This window comes from Littorina saxatilis, unplaced genomic scaffold, assembly GCF_037325665.1.
Source record: "Littorina saxatilis isolate snail1 unplaced genomic scaffold, US_GU_Lsax_2.0 scaffold_469, whole genome shotgun sequence".
Classification (NCBI taxonomy): Eukaryota; Metazoa; Mollusca; class Gastropoda; order Littorinimorpha; family Littorinidae; genus Littorina; species Littorina saxatilis.
In genome coordinates, this window is record NW_027126547.1 from 13,153 (window position 1) to 34,414 (window position 21,262).

Sequence of the window (21,262 nt, forward strand, 5' to 3'; positions counted from 1 at the left end):
GAATACATAGTGTGCATTTTAATGAGGGTAAATATATTTATGTCACAGGAATAGAAATGACGGGGTGTGGAGAGAACAGCCCGCTGGAGATGGTGGAGAACTCTCAGAACTACAACGTCACCTGCACCAACATCGGGGGCACCGACTGGAGTGTGAAATGGGAGAGGGACCGGGGTGTGGGGGCAGGTACATGTGTGGCACCCAACAGCTGTCAGTCAACCATCCGACCCATCGCCGTGGTCTCCCGCCCTACCTACTCCACCACCACCATGACCGTCAAGATAACCGACCGCCGGTTTTTTGCTAACCAGGTCGTCACGTGTTATACGGAAACTCCTACCAACCCACCTGTTCGGAGGAATGAAGACAGCTGTGTCGTGGATGTTGTAGGTAAGTATATTTCACACACACACACACACACACACACACACACACACACACACACACACACATATACACACACACACACACACACACATACATACATACACACCCACATACACACACGCACACACACACACACACTGAGAGAGAGAGAGAGAGAGAGAGAGAGAGAGAGAGAGAGAGAGAGAACTTTGAACTTTATTTGTTTATCGAGGGTAACAGAATAAGCAATGTATACATGCTTTTTTTTATCCGGCCCTCGCCCATTGAGGGTAACTCGATTAATAACAAGAAGAAATAGAAGTTAAGTTAATTACAATACAATTTATATAATTAACATGTAAAAAAAAATTAAAAAGACATTTCACAATGCATCATGAATATCAAGCAATGATGTAATATTATCACATAATTATTTATTTGTTTCCAAGAGAAACAGCATGTACTGTTCCTTGAAGGAAGTTTCACTGAATTGCATTTTGATTAATTAGGAATGAAGTTCCACAATAGGGCGCCAGAATAAGAGTGACTTGACTTGTAAAGGTCAATTCTAAGGGTTGGGGTAATTCATTTGTTTAGTGTTCTTTAATTATTCAGTTTGAAATGTGAGGCAATGAATGTAGGTTCATTCCCTGACATAATTCTATGTATCATTGCACCTTTGTTATAGGTAAATCTTAATTTGATAGGAAGAATCTTTAATTTTGTATAATCAGACGTAGAGAGAGATGCATTTTGTAAGAGAATTAATTTAACAGCTCGTCTATGTAAAGAGCACAAGTGTTTCAAAGTGTTTGCACTTGCCGAGTCCCACACTGTGGACGCATACTCAATAGTTGATTGAATATATGCCTGAAAAAACCAGTTTCCGTGTGCGTAGGTCTAAAACGTGTTTAATTTTTTGAAAACTGATATATCTTTTTAGAAGTATTTTTACAAAGTGTATCTAAATGTTTTGACCAATTATTATCAATGGTTATTCCCAAGACTTTATAGTTATCAACTTCAGTTACATCTTGATTTTGTATTTATAGTTTAGGAAATGTTGATGATAGATTTTGTCGTTTTTGTCCAGTGGTTAGAAGCATGCATTTAGTTTTATTTGGGTTCAGTGACGTAGAGAGAGAGAGAGAGAGAGAGAGAGAGAGAGAGAGAGGAGAGAGGAGAGAGGAGAGAGGAGAGAGGAGAGAGAGAGAGAGAGAGACTTTGACATGTTATTTATTGTCACGTTTCAATATATCACTTAAGGTGATTATGAACCGGTTAATTACTACTAATTAACTAACCACACCACGATCCACTCTCGCAGTCATACAATTAAATAGAGTCAACAAAAGTATAAGTTTCAGACGCCTGTTTATGTATAAACTCGCCACCTCCCTCGAGCCTTCACTCAAAATATGTTCCTTTTACGTTCTCAACACGTAAAAAACCCGTGATCACTGACAAAATGCCAGTAGTATATAGAAAATTATAGTAACACGCTGATCCCGTGTAAATACAGTCAAATGAGAATGTTCTGTTCAAAAAAAGCTCTAGTTCATGCAGGGGTCACACACCCCACGTTGTCACTACTCCAATGAAATCACAGATAAGAAAAGACAACGGTGGTCAACGGGGTGCGTAAGACACGGTGCACTTAGCTTTCTTTCTGTATGCTGGTTAGCCGGTATGCTGGTTAGCCGGGTTGCTGGTTAGCCGGTTCGCTGGTTAGCCGGTCTGCTGGTTAGCCGGTTTGCTGGTTAGCCGGTTAGCGTAGCTTCCTCAGGTCCCAGCTCCAACGTCTGCAGCTAGCAGTGTCCCGCCAAAGGCAGCCGTGCAGCAGTTACAGGAAAACGAAACGAAACGAAGGCTGCAAACAGAAAGCATCGGTGCACTAAACATGTCAGCTACCCCTCACCCACCACCTTAAAACATGTCATCTTTAAATATCTCATCGAGCACGTGGGCCTGCACAAAACGGACTTTTTACAACAACAAAACAGCCATTTTCCGTCCTTCTCTCCCTATCTGCAAAAACCATATACAGATTAGTATTTTAGCGTCACAGAGAGTAAATTATGCGCTAACCTGGAAAGAACAACAGAGAGTATTTCATTCCACAACACAGACTCATCAACAGCGTTAAATAATGATTTATTACCTCAAAAGCCTATGATTGTACTCTCAATGGAAGCAAAGTCCGCCTCCTCCCTGGAACAGCCTCTGTTCGTCAACAGTGACCAAAAACCTCCAGAACCCCTTGTCGAATCCTTATGCGAAAGCCATCGCCGACGAAGGAAAGTTGACGACTTGTCCTCAGCAAAGTACTGGCAGTGAGACAGGAAAAACTAGTGGAAGCTCCCCTAGAGTGCCGAATACAATATTCGGTGAAAAACCATCATACTCTAGAAACTGTGTATTAGATCCTTCCCCTTCTGCCGCTGGGTGTCAAGTGCCCCGTGCTTGTGTCTCTCTCAGACAACCTAGCCAATAACACGTGACTGACCTTGTCACAAAACCAGTCCAGCTATACACAATTCTGCCTCCCCAAGCAGAAAAAAGACACGAGAAACTCAATCCCTGAAAATCCCGTGCGCGCTGTCAGCGAAAAACCGTCAGCCCTATGACAGCAAAAAAAACCACTGTGAAACTCGTGCGCAGCAAACCCTCCGTGTTCATTGAGCACTGTCAGCAAACTCTGCTGTAGCCCAATATCACGTACAGGCGCTTTCTATCATAATCGACCAAGAACAGGCACTCCACTGAGTGACACTTTCTTGGTCTCTGTCACCCGATCGTGACACACCTCCCCTCTTCAAGACGAAACCTCGGTTTCGCTCACAGTCATGTTCTCCTCTACAGCCCGAGAGAGAAAGTCAGCTCCAACATTGTTGGCGCCCGGAATGACGCGTACCGTGAATTGGTACGGTTGGAGAATCAACGCCCAGCGCATAAGTCTGGCGTTTGCCAACCTTGCAACCTGAAGATATTGCAGAGGTTGATGGTCTGTTTCCAGACAGAAAGGTCGTCCTCAAGAACGAGCAACCCCTCGTTTCACCCCTGATGACTGCAACCTTCTCTGTCTTCTTGTCTTTGTTCTTCTGGTCTTTGTTCTTCTCCCCGTAGGCTGTCCTCTCTATGTAGGCGCGCAGCAGGTTGGCGTGGTACAGGCGTGCTTTCCCGTGCATCATGATCCTGTAGTCGTTCTGGCCCACCCTCGCTGTCACCTCAAAAGGTCCTTGCCACTGCAGTTGTAGCTTGTTGTGTTTGACAGGTAGAAGTAGCAACACCCGTTCTCCAATCTTGAAGCTGCGCGGCCGTGCCTTGCGGTCGAATCCTCGCGCATAACGCTGTGCTGCTCTTCCCAGGTTCTCTTGAGCCAGTTTGCAGGTCTCTTCAATCCTGTTCCTGAGTTCTACTATGTAGGTCGCTGTCGTCTGCACCTCCTCGTCAGCTTCTTCGTCCGTCCAGGCTTGACGCAGGATAGCCATGGGACCGCGTACCTGTCTGCCGTACAACAACTCAAATGGGGAAAAACCCAAGCTCTCCTGAGGAACCTCGCGGTATGCAAAAAGCAATGCTGGGATGTACCTGTCCCACGTGCGTGGTTTCTCCTGAGCTAGTTTCCTCAGCATGGTCTTCAAGGTGCCATTGAACCTTTCCACCAGTCCGTTGCACTGAGCATGGTAAGGAGTGGTGAAGTGCTGCTCCAGTGATAGCAGTCGTGCTGCCTCCGCCATCACTCCTCCCGTGAACTGCGTGCCTCTGTCGGTGAGTACCTCTGATGGAATTCCCAGCCGGGACCACATAGTAACCAGAGCCTCAGCTACTCGCGTGGCTTCAATCGATTTCAGAGGGATCGCCTCTGGGTATCGAGTAGCGTAGTCCACCATGGTCAAAATGTATCTGTTTCCGTCCTCAGACGCAGGCAAGATGGGCCCGATGATGTCCACTGCCACCCGACGAAAGGGTTCGTCGATGAGCGGCATCTTCTCTAAGGGGACCTTCCTCACCCTTCCTTTGGCAACCACCTTCTGGCACTTATCGCAGGACGCACAGAAACGTCGGACATCCGTGCAGATGCCTGGCCAGTAAAAGTGGCGCCAGACACGATCCGTGGTCTTCTTGGTGCCAAGATGACCTCCCAGAATCGAGTCGTGTGCCGTTGCCATGACACCCTCGCGAAACTCGCGAGGCACGACAACCTGTTTGAATGTACCTTCTTGGTTGCTGAACTCACGGTAGAGCAACTTCTTGTCCCTGAGGAACCTTGACCTCCCATGCTTCCCGCTCAGCTTCACCTTCCCCGACTTCGCGTGCTCCCGAGGAGTCGCTAATGTCGGATCAGATGCCTGAGCCTTCGCGAGAAGCGCGGGGGTCACGTTCCCCAGGGCAGCTCGTGCAGCAGGTAGGGGTTTGAGAGGTTTGTCCTCTCGCTCCGCCTGTGCCCGCGTGAGCACTGAAATGACGTCGGGAGACCGATAAACGGGAACCTCCCTGGTGACGCCGTCCACAAACTGAACCCGGTTCCCAATGAGCAGGTCGCATGGAGGATCGTCCATGACGACGGCCACAATGGTCCCCGTGAACAACGGTGTTACGACCTTGATCACTGCCGTGTTCAAGTCGTAAGCGTGAGATGCCTCGGCCATTCTCACCCTGATGCTGTCTCCTGTGTAGGCCATAGCTGGAACTAGACTCGCCCGAACCACTATCATGTCTGCCCCTGTGTCCCGCAGACCTTCGCCCTTCACTCCGTTAACGTAGACGTTGCAGTGGGGCTGGAAATGTTTCCTGGAGCACGGAACGCAGAGTTGTGGAATTGTGCATGAGCTCGTGACGTCCCTTAACTCCTCACTGCCAACAAAGTGTACGCCCTTCTGGTCAGCCTGTCTCCTGTGGCAGTCCTTCTTCACGTGGCCCCGCTTGTTGCAGTAATAACACTGGATGTCAGTTCTGGAACTTGATCCTTTGTGTCCCTGATCGTCCTTCCCGTCCTTGGGTCCTGAAGAACCTGAATTTCCCGATTTTCCCGGCCGTGAGCCTGAAGATTTGCCGGAGATCGCCTGGGCGTCCTCGTGTACTCTGATCCAGTCGGCTGCCTCCTGAGTAGTCTTTGGCTGGTGTTCCTGCACGAAGGTCACCACCTCAGGTCGCAGGCTGGACATCAGTTGTTCCATGACAATGAGGTCGGCAAGGTCGTTGACGGTCCAGTCCTTTTCGGCCATCTCCACCCAGCGCCGCAGGTAGAGATTAAGGCGTGCCACAAACTGATGGCTCAGCTCGCCGCTCAGTCTCTTGCTGTTACGCAGACGTCGTCTGTAGGCTTCCGCAGTCAGGTTGAAGCGCTGGAGTAACGCCTTCTTTAGTGCCTGATAGTCTCTCGCCTCGTCGTCATCCAAAGCGTTGTAGAGCTGCAATGCGCGTCCTTTTAAGCAGGTGCTAAGGCGGCTAGCCCACGTGGCCTCTTCCCACTTCTGGTCAGATGCAATGCGCTCAAACCGGCGTAAAAAGTCGTCGAGCTCGTCCTTGTCATCGTCGAACGTCGGCAGTCTCGTACGGTCGGCAACAAACGTCGGCGCGCTAGCCTGAGTAAGCGTACCCTTCTCGGCCTGTAGCCTAGCTAGCTCTAGCTGGTGATCGCGATCCGCCTGTTCCTTCCGGTCTAGTCTGTCACGTTCGTCTTTCTTTTCCTGTCTGTCAAGTTCGGCCTGTCGTTCGGCCTGTCGTTCTCTTTCTTGTCTGTCAAGCTCGTCTTTCTCTTTCTTGTCCTGTCGGTCACGTTCGGCCTGTCGTTCAGCCTGTCGTTCCCTTTCTTGTCTGTCAAGTTCGTCCTTCTTGTCCTGTCGGTCACGTTCTTCTTTTCTTGTCAGTCGCTCAAATTCTTCCTTCCGTTCTACTTCTAAGCGTTTTAGAACGCTTCGGGCTCTAACGCGTGCGTCTCGCTCAGTCGGTTGCTCGCTGCCAGGAGTCTCGAAAGTTATTCTCCTCGTAGGAGATCCCCCTGTAGCCATGGTTAGTTTTAGCAAAGCTTTATTACCAAAGTAAGTCTAACGCAGCTATAGCTAGAACACGCGGTGATGAAATGGATACAAAAATCCAGCAACCGGAAAATGCAGAAGAAAAATCCAAACGGTGTAGAACAAAACGCGTAGCCTACTTTATGGCTGCTTTTTGCGGTGAAACAAAGTGTTTCCCACAGCCGTGGCCTACTTTATCGGCTGCTTTTTGCGGTGAAACAGAGTGTCTCCCACAGCCTTGGTTAGGACAGAAGTCCTCGGACCCTTCCCCCCCAAAATTCCAACAAAGTCAAAATATGGAGAAAAATCCAAGTAAAACAAGACGGTAGAAATGTAACCTGTTACAGAATGCGAAACAACAATGTAGAGAAAACTGAGTAAAACGAATAACAAATCCGCTAACCCCGCTCAGCTCTCTGCAACGGAAAACTCTGAACGTACAACAACAAAGATTCACAAACAAAGGAAAGGGAAGTAATCACAGTTAGCGCATACAATAGCTCACAAATTACAATTTACATTTCCTGCAAGATGTGAATCGCTTAAGGTGTGGTATATGATCAAAACTATACAAAAAAGGGTAGCACCAAGCAGAAAATAAGTCGAGCACTGACGAGATTATCTGCTCTTAGTTATCCTTAATTGGTGGGTCTTTATCAGTTGGAAATTAACTGAGTAAATCCCGGCTTGGCCCCCATGTGTCACGTTTCAATATATCACTTAAGGTGATTATGAACCGGTTAATTACTACTAATTAACTAACCACACCACGATCCACTCTCGCAGTCATACAATTAAATAGAGTCAACAAAAGTATAAGTTTCAGACGCCTGTTTATGTATAAACTCTCCACCTCCCTCGAGCCTTCACTCAAAATATGTTCCTTTTACGTTCTCAACACGTAAAAAACCCGTGATCACTGACAAAATGCCAGTAGTATATAGAAAATTATAGTAACACGCTGATCCCGTGTAAATACAGTCAAATGAGAATGTTCTGTTCAAAAAAAGCTCTAGTTCATGCAGGGGTCACACACCCCACGTTGTCACTACTCCAATGAAATCACAGATAAGAAAAGACAACGGTGGTCAACGGGGTGCGTAAGACACGGTGCACTTAGCTTTCTTTCTGTATGCTGGTTAGCCGGTATGCTGGTTAGCCGGGTTGCTGGTTAGCCGGTTCGCTGGTTAGCCGGTCTGCTGGTTAGCCGGTTTGCTGGTTAGCCGGTTAGCGTAGCTTCCTCAGGTCCCAGCTCCAACGTCTGCAGCTAGCAGTGTCCCGCCAAAGGCAGCCGTGCAGCAGTTACAGGAAAACGAAACGAAACGAAGGCTGCAAACAGAAAGCATCGGTGCACTAAACATGTCAGCTACCCCTCACCCACCACCTTAAAACATGTCATCTTTAAATATCTCATCGAGCATGTGGGCCTGCACAAAACGGACTTTTTTACAACAACAAAACAGCCATTTTCCGTCCTTCTCTCCCTATCTGCAAAAACCATATACAGATTAGTATTTTAGCGTCACAGAGAGTAAATTATGCGCTAACCTGGAAAGAACAACAGAGAGTATTTCATTCCACAACACAGACTCATTAACAGCGTTAAATAATGATTTATTACCTCAAAAGCCTATGATTGTACTCTCAATGGAAGCAAAGTCCGCCTCCTCCCTGGAACAGCCTCTGTTCGTCAACAGTGACCGAAAACCTCCAGAACCCCTTGTCGAATCCTTATGCGAAAGCCATCGCCGACGAAGGAAAGTTGACGACTTGTCCTCAGCAAAGTACTGGCAGTGAGACAGGAAAAACTAGTGGAAGCTCCCCTAGAGTGCCGAATACAATATTCGGTGAAAAACCATCATACTCTAGAAACTGTGTATTAGATCCTTCCCCTTCTGCCGCTGGGTGTCAAGTGCCCCGTGCTTGTGTCTCTCTCAGACAACCTAGCCAATAACACGTGACTGACCTTGTCACAAAACCAGTCCAGCTATACACAATTCTGCCTCCCCAAGCAGAAAAAAGACACGAGAAACTCAATCCCTGAAAATCCCGTGCGCGCTGTCAGCGAAAAACCGTCAGCCCTATGACAGCAAAAAAAACCCACTGTGAAACTCGTGCGCAGCAAACCCTCCGTGTTCATTGAGCACTGTCAGCAAACTCTGCTGTAGCCCAATATCACGTACAGGCGCTTTCTATCATAATCGACCAAGAACAGGCACTCCACTGAGTGACACTTTCTTGGTCTCTGTCACCCGATCGTGACATTAATTAAACACGATGGTTCATTTCAAAAGGGGGATGGTTGGGGTTAAGGGTACAGCTTTGCGGGATGTTAAAACAATTCACAATAATCATCGTTTTCGTTTTCGTCGCGACATGCCAACCAGACCGCGTTGAGGATGAGTTCCTTTAAGGTTTAGCACAGTCTTGCGCATGGTAAAGTAAGATCGTCCCACATCCGATTTGTCAATCACCTGGTACACTGTCTATGCCACAACTACTATTTCGAAGGATCTTAGTAAATTCGTCCACAGACCTTTCCGAAGACCTTTCCATGTTTCCGATACTTGAGGCAAGGTCAGAATCTGTGCTGGCTGTTTCGACAGGTGTTTCTGTCTCTATGCACTGCACACATGAATGTCCCTTGAGACGCACACTGTCACCGACTGAAGCGTTGATGTTTTCTGCAAGCTTTTCAGCATCTCCTGTGACACGTCCGTCTGTTGGCGCCGAATCTCAAATTTGTCCTCAACTGTTTTCCTCATCAAGTCTGTCCTTATCTGATACAATGATAATACCTACTCCCTAATTGCGTCATATGATGTTTGTGGTGCATTGCCGAGTGCACAGGCACTCGACACGAGTTGGGCGGGGCTTACGTTTTGCATTTCACTTGGTTAGGGTGATGAACAGTCGTCTCTAAACTGTTATTGTAGTAGTCTTGAGAGCACACAGGCCCCGCCTACTTTGATATCGGGGCTCGTGACGAGTGCCTGTGGTCTGTCCACCTTTCTATCGCGTACCAAAGGGCGAGCGCGCGAGTGTTTGCCACGGTGTGTGTGTGAGTATGTGTGTGTGAGAGAATGTATACAGTGTGTGTGTGTATGTGTGTGTATGGGTGTGCGAGTGTGTTTGTGTGTATGTGTGAGTGTGACTGTGTGTGTGTATCTATATATATATACGACTAGTGTCTGTGTGTCTGTGTATCTGTCTGTGTATCTGTCTGTGTATCTGTCTGTGCGCGATGCACGGCCAAAGTTCTCGATGGATCTGCTTCAAATTTGGTGGGCATATTCAGGTTGACCCGGTACAGGACACAACCTGGTCGATATTTCAACACGTGCTCTCAGCGCGCAGCGCGGAACCGATTTTGGTTCCACCTCAGCTATTTTGGTTCCACCTCAGCTACCCGGGCCCCCATACCGACACACCATAGCCGCTACACCACATCACAACGCCAAAGTTCTCGGTGGATCTTTTTCAAATTTGGACACCGTATTCAGCTACACCCCGGACACAATATCATCGATGAGATATTTCAACACACTCATTTTCGTTTTTGTGTTCATTTCACCATTATAAGTAACTCTTCCTTATCTTCTCCAGTGTTTGGCGTTTATCTCCCTTCCTTCGTGTGGCTTTCCCGTTCAGTTCTAAGTTACTATTACTATTTTTAGAATGTCACTGCGCTGTCCACTGCGCTGTCCACAACGCTTCCCTTGCACCCGTAAGTTGTTCTTACTGTCAAAGTGAAAAGGTCGAATCAATTTATAGCCACGCGAAAAATACACTCTCACCTATCTCTATATATTTATAGATACAGATATGCATATATATATATACGGCTTCTCTGTGTGTGTGTGTGTTTGTGTGTGTGTGTGGGCAAAAACCTATGTATTATAGAGTTCTGTTTGTGATGGGGTCTAGCGGCTTTTGTCTGTCTGTATGTTCTGGCATGTGAGAAGCCACAGCAGATAATATAGGGCTAAGAAATAAGCTCTAAAATTCTCAATCCCGTTTGACAGGACTTCGCCTTTCAAAGGTGATTGTGGTGAACCGCCACGCTGTCTGTCTCTGTCGCGCCGTTCACCCCAAATTCCCGTTTCTGAGAGTTACTATTTTTAGAATGTCACTGCGCTGTCCAGAACGCTTCCCTTGCACCCGTAAGTTGTTCTTACTGTCAAAGTGAAAAGGTCGAATCAATTTATAGCCACGCGAAAAATACACTCTCACCTATCTCTATATATTTATAGATATACATATACATATATATATATACGGCTTCTCTGTGTGTGTGTTTGTGTGTGTGTGTGGGCAAAAACCTGTGGATTGTAGAGTTCTGTTTGTGATGGGGTCTAGCGGCTTTTGTCTGTCTGTATGTTCTGGCATTTGAGAAGCCACAACAGATAATATAGGGCTAAGAAATAAGCTCTAAAATTCTCAATCCCGTTTGACAGGACTTCGCCTGCAGAGGTGATTGTGATGAACCGCCACGCTGTCTGTCTCTGTCTCGCGATTCACCCCGGCGAAGCCGGGTATTCCTCTAGTATATATATATATGTGGTGTATGTGTGTGTGTGTATATGTGTGTGTGTGTGTTATATGTGTGTGTGTGTGTGTGTGTGTATGTGTGTGTGTATATATACTTACGGAATAAAATAACTTAACATTGTTTAAAATTTAATATCTCAAAATCGGAAAAAGTTACAGGAGTGATTTTTGTACCAACGTAAAGCTTGTTCAATTGCTCATTATGGGCAAAAAACCGGAATAGTCTGGCTTGTTCCGTTTTTTTGCAATTTGAGCTCAAAGACGCATGGTGTCATTTTGGAGTTTACAAACTTAGCGCTGTGCGTGCACTGGTTGATCGCAGCCGCAATTAAATTACACAGGAGCAGTGAAGGTTAGCCTCAATACGTTTATTAACAAAACAAATTTCATTTCACAGTAGCCGGGTGGAATCGATTACGCAGATGCTGCACCCTAATGAAGCGGTCTTGCTGAGGATTGGTGACACGGGGCCGTCCTTGGCGAGGCAGGTCTCGAACGTTACCGTTGTTTTGCTGGTACCTTCTTCGCCACAAGGCAACTGATTGCCTGGTCACTCCGAATCTCCTAGCAACATCAGTATAAGTCATCCCTCCTCTCAACATCCCTATTGCGACGAGTCTATTGTTCACACACGTTCGTGGCATGGTGAAAGAGAAAGACAGAGTGGACAGTTTTGGGCAAAGAGAAAGAAACATTTTAGTGAGTTGTTCTCACTCACAAACAAACGGACAAACCAAAGGCAGTACTTTCATGCAATATTCGTGGATCAGCAGCAGACCTTTTGCAGGTTTCAAGTACGGGTAGACGTGCCCCGAGAGTCAAAGAGTGCAGGCCTACCTGTTTACAGCACACACAGCGTGCACTGGCTGTCGGCAGCGTCGGCAAGCTTAGGCGTCAGTCTAGTAAACTTCAAAATGACACCATGCGTCTTTGAGGACCAATTGTGAAAAAACTAAGCAACCGAGAACATTCCGGTTTTTTTCCTCTTCTCGGGAATTGATGGTTCTATGATCGTACCACCCCGCTCTCCTGCAACTTTTTCCGATTTTGAGATATTAAATTTTAAAACATGTTAAGTTATTTTATTCCGTGAGTATATATATATGTGTGTGTGTGTGTGTGTGTGTATGTGTGTGTGTGTGTGTGTGTGTGTGTATGTATGTGAGTGTGTGTGTATGTGTGTGTGTGTATATATATATATATATATGTGTGTGTGTGTGTGCGTGCGTGCGTGAGTGTGTATGTGTGTGTGTGTGTGTGTGTGTGGATGTGTGGATATGTGTGTGTGTGTGTGTGTGTGTCTTGTTAATGCATATGCAATGTTAACATTTAGTACAGCGACTCTGCACCCAAAACACCTTAACAGTAAATAAACTGATTGCTTGTGTCTATTCCGTGTCAAAGCACACTGTTTCAACACTATCTATGAATCTTCTGACTCGTTTATCACCGACACAGACACACTGTGTGGTGAATGAAACAATCGCCGGTACATGGAGCAAGGGAAAGACAAACAAGTTCTGATCCGTTTGTATGGCCATGTTGGGTTTGATGCGTGCATGCCTGGTTTTCTCCTGTAGATGGGTGTCGGCACAGAAGGTCTGCCCGCTGTCCTCAGCCAACATGCTCCGTCTTCATGGCAGCTCAAATTTTTTATCGAGGTTCTCTCCTCTAGATCCGCCGTGTTTCGCCTAGGGGCTTGCGCTGCCTAGTTGATAGGGTCACCTTGTAGAGGATGTGGTCATAGACCACGCACGGTCGGTCTTGGGATAGGGAAACGTTATGCTAGTCCGGAGGGATTACGCCACAATGGCCACCTCGCGAAGACCCAGGGTCCTAGACTAGGGAGGTCCAAGGGGGAGCACCGGGAGGGCTACCCCTCTACCCGCACCTCCAACACAATCCCTTCCCCTGGTAGCTTCATCCCCAAGGAGGAAACAGAGCTACCTGCAACACCCCACATGTTCTGATAAAAAGCAAATGTTAGTCGAGGAATTTGGGAATTATACCTATGTCTCCAACTTAGAAAATACACAAATTACCACACTTCAAAGGAATATTGCGAACAGTCTGTTCGTTTACAGACTTGCATTTGTATTTTTCAATTTCATTCTCCATTGATGAGGGCCCCAAAGGGCGGGGGGTATCATCACGATCACGGGAAGGGAAATTTTAGCTTTCACGATCACAGTTACCTTGATTTTTGTTTTCACGATCACGAACACCTTGTCGAATAGAGGATCATAAAGTGATACAGCTGTGAAAAATGTACGTTGAAAATAAAATGCTTTGCAATAATGCCCATCACGATCACGAAAACAAATGACGATCACGATCACGAGACTTGATTTTTGTGTCATCACGGATCACGGGCAAAGTCCCATCACGATCACAGAAATGGAAATTTCGGCAATCACGGTCACAGAAAGGTCAAAAAACGCCAATCACGATCACGATTTTAAACCCTTTGGGGCCCTCATTGATTTACAAAAAGCGGGGGTTCTGCAAAAAATCAGTTTGATAATGCTGCCTTGTGTGGCCTTTGTTTACAAGAACGGGGCACTTCGGATCGATAGTATAGGTATCAATAAAATGAAGTTTAACACACTTTTGGGATGACTTCGACTAAATGCAGGCTGTGTAAGGTAAATGAAGAATAGTTCTCTCAGAAACAGCAACAAAGTGAATGTCAACCATAATTATTGACCCTCACCACCTTATTCTGTTTGCTGAGCAGCTGGCCGCCAGCGACGTATCTATCATTTTGTGAGAACGGGTCACAAGTGTTCGCACTTCAACACCGTGTACACACTGAACATCCAAAAGAGTTAGTTCACACATTCAAACTATGTAGTCAGAAAATGTAGAGGCGTTCGATTTAATGATACGTACGTTACCATTGTTTTACACAAAGGTATTCCAGAACCTGGGTAATTCACGCTTATCGCAGTATGGGTACACATATACTTATGCTAAAACGGCTTTAAAACCCACATTGAATGGCTTTATGGAAGAATGAGACCTAGCCTACGTAGCTCTTCATGTCATAACGTCATTGTTAGACAAGATATGTGAACAAAACAGAATGTCTCGACATGTATTTCTCTCTCTCTCGACTGTATACAGAGATAAGAACAGCCTCGCTTTCACCTAGATCCTGCCTAAAAACAATGTTCAGACCTCATGTTCGGACTCGGCGTAATGATTCCGAAAGGACTACTTTTTAGCGGTCAAGTTCAATCGTCCGCATACTCGAAAGTGAAAAAAAGATGAAACGTTTTGCTACAGTATCGGAGGATGAACTGTCGAAGAAGAAAAAGAATCTCGTGCCAACCACTACGCAGAAGACCATCCGAGTTGTCCAGAAGAAGTTCTGAAACACGTCACGTTCCAAATCAAAAGACGACATTCTATTCTCTTACGTCACTATTCTTGGTTTACGGTACCATTCGGCGGCTTTGCTACGAGTATGCCATAGTCTTGGTTGGCTGAGACCTTGAGGTGGAATGCGAATGATTAGGTTTGTTGATTTTGCTCGAAGAAGTGGTCCGTGTTCAAGCAAGTTTCTTTCTTCTTTGAAAACAAAAACCCTAAGACCAGTGAATGTCGAGATATATATATGTTAATTGGATCTGTGATCCAAACATGCCTTTTGGTCAATCTCGATGGCAGTTTATTCCACTCGCCCTACGGGCTTGTGGAATAAACTTCCATCTCGATTGACCAAAGGCCATAATTATTTGGATCACAGATCCAATTAACGTATAGTGTTTAGAGTTAATCATTATATTTATACATTGTACTGCAATGCACCAGTGCCAGCAGTGCTGTCAGCGGGCAGTGTGGAGGTGGTCAAGACAAGCCCCAGCTGGACACTACGAGCCAACACCACCATCACCACCGTCTTTTCTTCACAGGGACGGTACAGCTGTGTCTGGTATACTGAACCACAGGCACGTGTGACATACGACATTTTATTACAACACGTCTGGAAGAACGTGTGCGTGTGTGTGTGTGTGTGTGTGTGTGTGTGTGTGTGTGTGTGTGTGTGTGTGTGTGTGTGTTTATGTGAGAGAAAGATAGGGACAGGAGGGAGAGGAGAGAGGGCAAGACAAAGAAAGCGAAAAGGGGAAGGGGCCAAGAGAGAGATGCAAGCCATAACTCAAAGTATGGCACACAACTGACTACTTCCATTGCAAGGATCAAGAGTTCAGGATGTCTGTCATAAAATGATAGTTGTCTTTGTAAAGGACATTATTCCAGAAATCCAAATGATTCAACATGTTCGTCTTCTTTGCATTTACAGAACTTGTATTAGAATCACATATTTGGATTGTGAGTAAGCAAAGTTTTAAGAAAATGTCTCCAGCGAACCACTGCAGATGAAAGTTAAGACAGCTACTGTAGGAACTTCATTCCGAAAGCAGCTGGAATGGGGTATGGTGTGAGTGTGTTTGTGTGTGTGTGTGTGTGTGTGTGTGTGTGTGTGTGTGTGTGTGTGTGTGCCTGCGTGCGTGCGCTCGTGCGTGCGTGCGTGCATGCGCGTGTGTGTATGTGTGTGTGTGTGTGTGTGTGTGTGTGTGTGTGTGTGTGTGTGTGTGTGTGTGTGTGTGTGTGTGTGTGTTAAGTGAGTGAGTTCTCGGCGATTGCGGTCTTCAAGCCTCAGAACTAAATCGTATCCAAACATTAACTCAAAAAGGACAAACTCACGTTGTTTTAAAGGCTGTTGTCTTTCAGAACATATTTGAGCCAAAACTCACACGTGCCTCGAGTTTGTATCGTCCGGCGTTAACCTTTGCCGGATGCCGCTTTTGACTACACACGCCCGACGATGCGGGTTTGTCTGAACCCATACATTTGAAAGAGGGTTTTTACCGTTTATTTCTCTAACGACGGGGTGGGTTCAGGGAAACCCACAGCGCTACTTTAGTGGGTGCATCGAGTTTCTCCCTTCACCGACTTCTTGCAGGGGAGGGAGAGGGGGAGGGAGAGGGGGAGGGAGAGACTGAGAGAGACTGAGAGAGACTGAGAGACTAAGAAAGAGAGAGAGACTAAGAAAGAGAGAGAGAGAGAGAGAGAGACTAAGAAAGAGAGAGAGAGAGAGAGGGACTAAGAAAGAGAGAGAGAGAGACTAAGAAAGAGAGAGAGAGAGAGACTAAGAAAGAGAGAGAGAGACTAAGAAAGAGAGAGAGAGAGAGACTAAGAAAGAGAGAGAGACGAAGAAAGAGAGAGAGAGAGACTAAGAAAGAGAGAGAGAGAGACTAAGAAAGAGAGAGAGAGAGACTAAGAAAGAGAGAGAGAGACTAAGAAAGAGAGAGAGAGAGAGACTAAGAAAGAGAGAGAGAGAGAGACTAAGAAAGAGAGAGAGAGAGAGACTAAGAAAGAGAGAGAGAGAGACTAAGAAAGAGAGAGAGACTAAGAAAGAGAGAGAGACTAAGAAAGAGAGAGAGACTAAGAAAGAGACTAAGAAAGAGAGAGAGAGAGACTAAGAAAGAGAGAGAGAGACTAAGAAAGAGAGAGAGAGAGAGAGACTAAGAAAGAGAGAGAGAGAGAGACTAAAAAAAGAGAGAGAGAGACTAAGAAAGAGAGAGAGAGAGAGAGACTAAGCAAGAGAGAGAGAGACTAAGAAAGAGAGAGAGAGAGACTAAGAAAGAGAGAGAGAGAGAGACTAAGAAAGAGAGAGAGAGACTAAGAAAGAGAGAGAGAGAGAGACTAAGAAAGAGAGAGAGAGAGACTAAGAAAGAGAGCTAGAGAGAGAGACTAAGAGAGAGAGAGAGAGAGAAAGAGAGAGAGAGAGAGACTAAGAAAGAGAGACACAGAGAGAGACTAAGAGAGAGAGACAGAGAGAGAGACTACGAGAGAGAGACAGAGAGAGAGACAGAGAGAGAGACAGAGAGAGAGAGAGACAGAGAGAGAGAGAGACAGAGAGAGAGAGACAGAGAGAGAGAGACAGAGAGAGAGAGAGAGACAGAGAGAGAGAGACAGAGAGAGAGAGACAGATAGACAGACAGTCAGATAGACGGATAGACAGATAGACGGATAGACAGATAGACAGACAGACAGACAGAGCAACTGACAACAGACATACAGACAGAGAGATACGGACAGACAGACAGAGAGACAGACAGTCTCTTGGAGACAAACAGGCAGACAGACACTGTTCCGCCGCTTTGGTAATTATGGGTGTAGCAGAACCCGCGCCGTCGGCAGAGGGATAGTTACAATCACTACTACTCTTTAAAAGTATGGGTATGTGTGAACCCGCGCCATCATAATCAATTAATTTTAATGTTTTGTCATGTACACACTAAAAATTTGCAGACAGAGAGCAAATTAGGTGTGTGAGAGATACTTAAAATTTCAAAACGATACCTTTAATGGTTCCAGAGTTACAATGATTTTAGTGTGTCTCTGGGTACAAGTGAACCCAGGAAGCACGGCAAAGGTTTTTGTGTGTAGGATACACATACACACGACAACTTCGGTCATGTATCTACGGCTTCATGCATGTTTAGCAAGATTATCGGGTCTTTCAGTTGCATCCGGGTACATTTTGGATCTGTACCAACATGTTTCAGAGCTTCATGTCATTAAACATGCTTAACAACAACACGTTCTTGCTTCCTGTCATTCTTGTCACAAGAGCGGAGCCTCAGTCGGATCAGACACGTCCCCAGCCCTGAGTCCTGACGCCAGCGACACGTCAGACCTGTCCAACAGGACGGGGTGGTGTTCGTCATCATGGACCATGCCACTGACCTCTGGCACCTACAGCTACGTCGTCGTCGCTTCACCTGGGACAACAACACAGTCTGCAGGCAGTGTAAGCATCGGTGAGTTGTTGGGGGGACTTTACCAACTCCCTTGATTGTTCAAGCTCACATCGTTCTCCTCTTTACCTTTAGCAAACGATTACAAAGAAATGGGGATTGGGATGAGTGTATACTGTATCCAGTTTACGTATTTGTGGGAACATCAAAGCTATAGCTAGGGCCTATTTGACCCATTGAAGGTTTACAATCTAAGAGGTAATTACTTGGAAAGTTTTCTGGCGATTGGACCTTACACAGTTTAAGGAACACTAGAAACACATGCAATGATATGCTCGGAAATTTCCCGTAACTATGCTAATAAATCAAATCATAAAAAAATCGACGAGCGGTTTTTGTCGTCAATCTCTTCAGAGTCAAGAATCCTAACTTCCGTTCGTCGTCAATATTTTTCAATCCTGGTCGGTACACATTTTCAAAAGTTGAAGAAAAACCAACATAATTATGATTCATGGAAGTTCACTTTCAAATTCGAGTATTGTGGTAATCTCTTTTTCTGGTGTACCATTTCTCAGGAAATTAACTACCCAGTCGCAACGTACGTACCGTTATCAGTCAAATAAGACAAATGATCGGAAAATATATGTTGTTGAGAATACGGGCTTACAAATCACCTGTGCGTAGCGTATTGTAACCTCTCCCACTGCTGTGATTTATTTTGGTTTATGAGAATCGTAGCTCATCTACCCGTGCATCAATAAACAAAACAAGAATGGTAGGTTATTGTATCGTTTAATTTATGACAACACAAATTTGATATAAACATTTCAAAGATGAGCCAATTGTTATTTGTCGTCGATTTTTGATTGGTCCCTTCTGTTTTTGTCCGGTCGATTTTGAGGGTACCCTTATTTGAAAGGAGGTACGTGATCCCTGTGAAAACAAATATGTACCCCAAAAGGTGATCCAGATAGTCAAATGAACTGCCTTAACTGGCATAGGAAGTTTAAATGAAATGACATGAGAATTAATGCTTTTATTTGGGTGCAACATGTGTCGAAATGATTTGCTAGCTAGGTTTATATAAGACACTTTTAGTGTAAGGCAAGATCATTGATCTGCTTAGAGCTTGTGCCAGTGTTCAGACAACCAGGTTTTCCCGTACTATGGTAGTTTATAGCACACACAAATGATCCCACAATACCCACGATATCTTTTTGCTCTGTGTAACAAAGAGCCTACGTGCTCAACATGTTCTCCGTGCTCAGCTTGTTGTTGACATTCTAAGTTCTAAATGTGTCAAACAGCGGAAACAATGGCTGTTCTGGCATACAGAGTTTGAATTGAGTGAACTTTTTCATAATCAGTTTGCAATACAGTGAAATCTGCAATTCCCTTTTCACGTCTAGTTTTGGAAACGCCCAACAAAGTAAAATCTGAAAGACTTTATCATGCTGGTTTAATGCACATGAGGTAACAAGAAATCATGGTAATTCAGTACAGGGGAAGTAATATCAAAACATTAAGGTCATGACGGTCATGAATGACTTACGTCGCTTGATTGTTGCAATGCATTTCGACAAAGTTAGCAGTGGTGGTAGCTGTAGTAGAAATTGTTGTAGTACATAGTGATAGAAATTTACCTCAAGTTACATGACAACATTAATTGTCAACGGCAGCATGTCAGAAACAGTGCTAAAGTGTCAGCAGCTGCCCGTAGTTGACGTCACACTACTTAGGACACACAATAAAAACACAGGCTGCTTACTTCATCATTGTGTTTCATGTTCTGACCTCTATTACGACCCTACCTAATAGCAGAATACATCGCCTAGTTAAGCAACCTTGACTTTTGGTTTGAAACGCAATATTTAAAAGTTAATTCAATTTGACTAGACAGTTAACTAAATTTCTGCTATAAGTATGATGGTTTGGTTCTATCTTAATCACCGAACTTTGATTAATAACAGAACTTTGCAATTAAGTGTTTATTTGTGCATTAGAAAACAAGGACAAGGTTTGAAAGTAACAGGACACAGAAACCAAACGGCACGACGCAACTCATCAGTGTTTTGAATGCGTAAAGAATAGTAATCTTTCACTGCTTTCCTCCACACTTACGAAAGCTGTACCTGTCAGAAAGGTGTAGCCATCCGAAGAGTTCCCTTTCATATCGGTTCCATTTTTAAGACACCTATGGAGAGTGTAACTGGCTTGTTTACTTGGCCCCTCTGAGGCATACCCCAAATGGGATTTATAGTGAGGAAAACTGAGGTTAGGAATCTAGTTGTAGGCCAAAAGGATTCTGGCATTATCATGTTTTACATAATCGTTCACAAATGTGGAGTCCTTGGCCTTTCAACACAGGGATGATTACTTCGCGCCGAACGTCATGTTTTCTTCGAACTTTCATGTCAGCTTCAGCAACTTCCAAAATGAAAATTCACTTGCATGTTATTCCACACATTCAGGGCTGTACCGAGCGTGCACCGCCGTAACGCCACGCGATTGTTGGCTTGGGTATGTTGATGCTGTATCGTTTCCAACGAGCGGAGGCAATTTCATTCCTAACCAGACTTTGCGGCGGTGTGGTATCACACAGTTTTGACAGCTTTATTTCTTTGTGAATGTTTGCACAACACAGACCGCTTTGAATGGTGATGTTTCGCATATCAACGCCGTACACATCAATGAACATACAAGTTTGGCTTGTCAGTCGATTTATTGATAAAGAGCCGTGTAGGATGGGATGAAAGTGAGAAAAATATGCTAGAGTGAGGACAGTTCTACAGCAAATCGGTTCGTTTGTTCGTTTACGTGTATATCTTTCTCGTTGAAAAACAAACATGTACTGAATACAAACCTTACTCATTCCCACAACCATACATCTAATTTGCTTTCAAAGGGGAACACTTATTGTGATGTTGGCAGCAACGCTTTGTTTACACGTGGCGGCGGCGCGCTCTCGATACAGCCGAATATACGGCTGTCACGCGTGATTGTTCTGAAAAGGGACTATTGCATGATTGTTCTGAAAGTCTACTATTTATTTCATCGTAATCATGTAAGCCCCTCATACGTGATTGTTCTGAAAGCTTACTAATTTACATGATTGTTCTGAAACTATACTAAAGGTAAACTTGCTTCACCCGTGAAATGTTGTCAGATATGGAACAATATGTATACCCCTGCCCAACGAAGTTGGAGGGGGGTATACTGGATTCACTTTGTCCATCTGTCTGTGTGTATGTCTGTATGTATATGGAACAATATTTTGATACAATGATACTAAATCTTAAGTGATATTGATATTTATACCAATGAATACAAACTCAACAAGTAATACGTGTTATACATTGAACATGTCTTCGTTATTGTTCTCAACTCAAAATTGAAATTAAATGTTCAAAGACAAAAAGTATTTATAATCTTCAAAAATGTAATGATTCTTCTTGAGTATTCCCAACTCAAAATTCTAATTACAGGTTTAAAGGGACACATAGAAACTTTTGATTTTTCCTCCTTGTCATGCTTAGGGCACCTTTAAGGGGAGAC

At 44.9% G+C, this 21,262-nt stretch overlaps 1 protein-coding gene across 1 annotated transcript; it reads left to right on the top strand.

The window, feature by feature from the left end:
* Nucleotides 1–56: 56 nt before the first annotated feature.
* Nucleotides 57–18,290, top strand: LOC138954983 (uncharacterized). Its single transcript, XM_070326718.1, has 4 exons — nucleotides 57–390; nucleotides 14,754–14,935; nucleotides 17,581–17,770; nucleotides 18,283–18,290. Exons 1-4 carry the CDS (start codon nucleotides 57–59, stop codon nucleotides 18,288–18,290), a joined length of 714 nt encoding a protein of 237 aa, XP_070182819.1.
* The last annotated feature ends 2,972 nt before the right edge of the window (nucleotides 18,291–21,262 follow it).

What these genes read in the sequence shown, in the direction of transcription:
- LOC138954983 (XM_070326718.1), top strand. Translation starts at nt 57, where the DNA reads ATGACGGGGTGTGGAGAGAACAGCCCGCTGGAGATGGTGGAGAACTCT. An exon ending in CTGTGTCGTGGATGTTGTAG is followed by an intron (nt 391 to 14,753) that starts GTAAGTATATTT and finishes GCAATGCACCAG; the next exon opens with TGCCAGCAGTGCTGTCAGCG. An exon ending in TACAACACGTCTGGAAGAAC is followed by an intron (nt 14,936 to 17,580) that starts GTGTGCGTGTGT and finishes TCTTGTCACAAG; the next exon opens with AGCGGAGCCTCAGTCGGATC.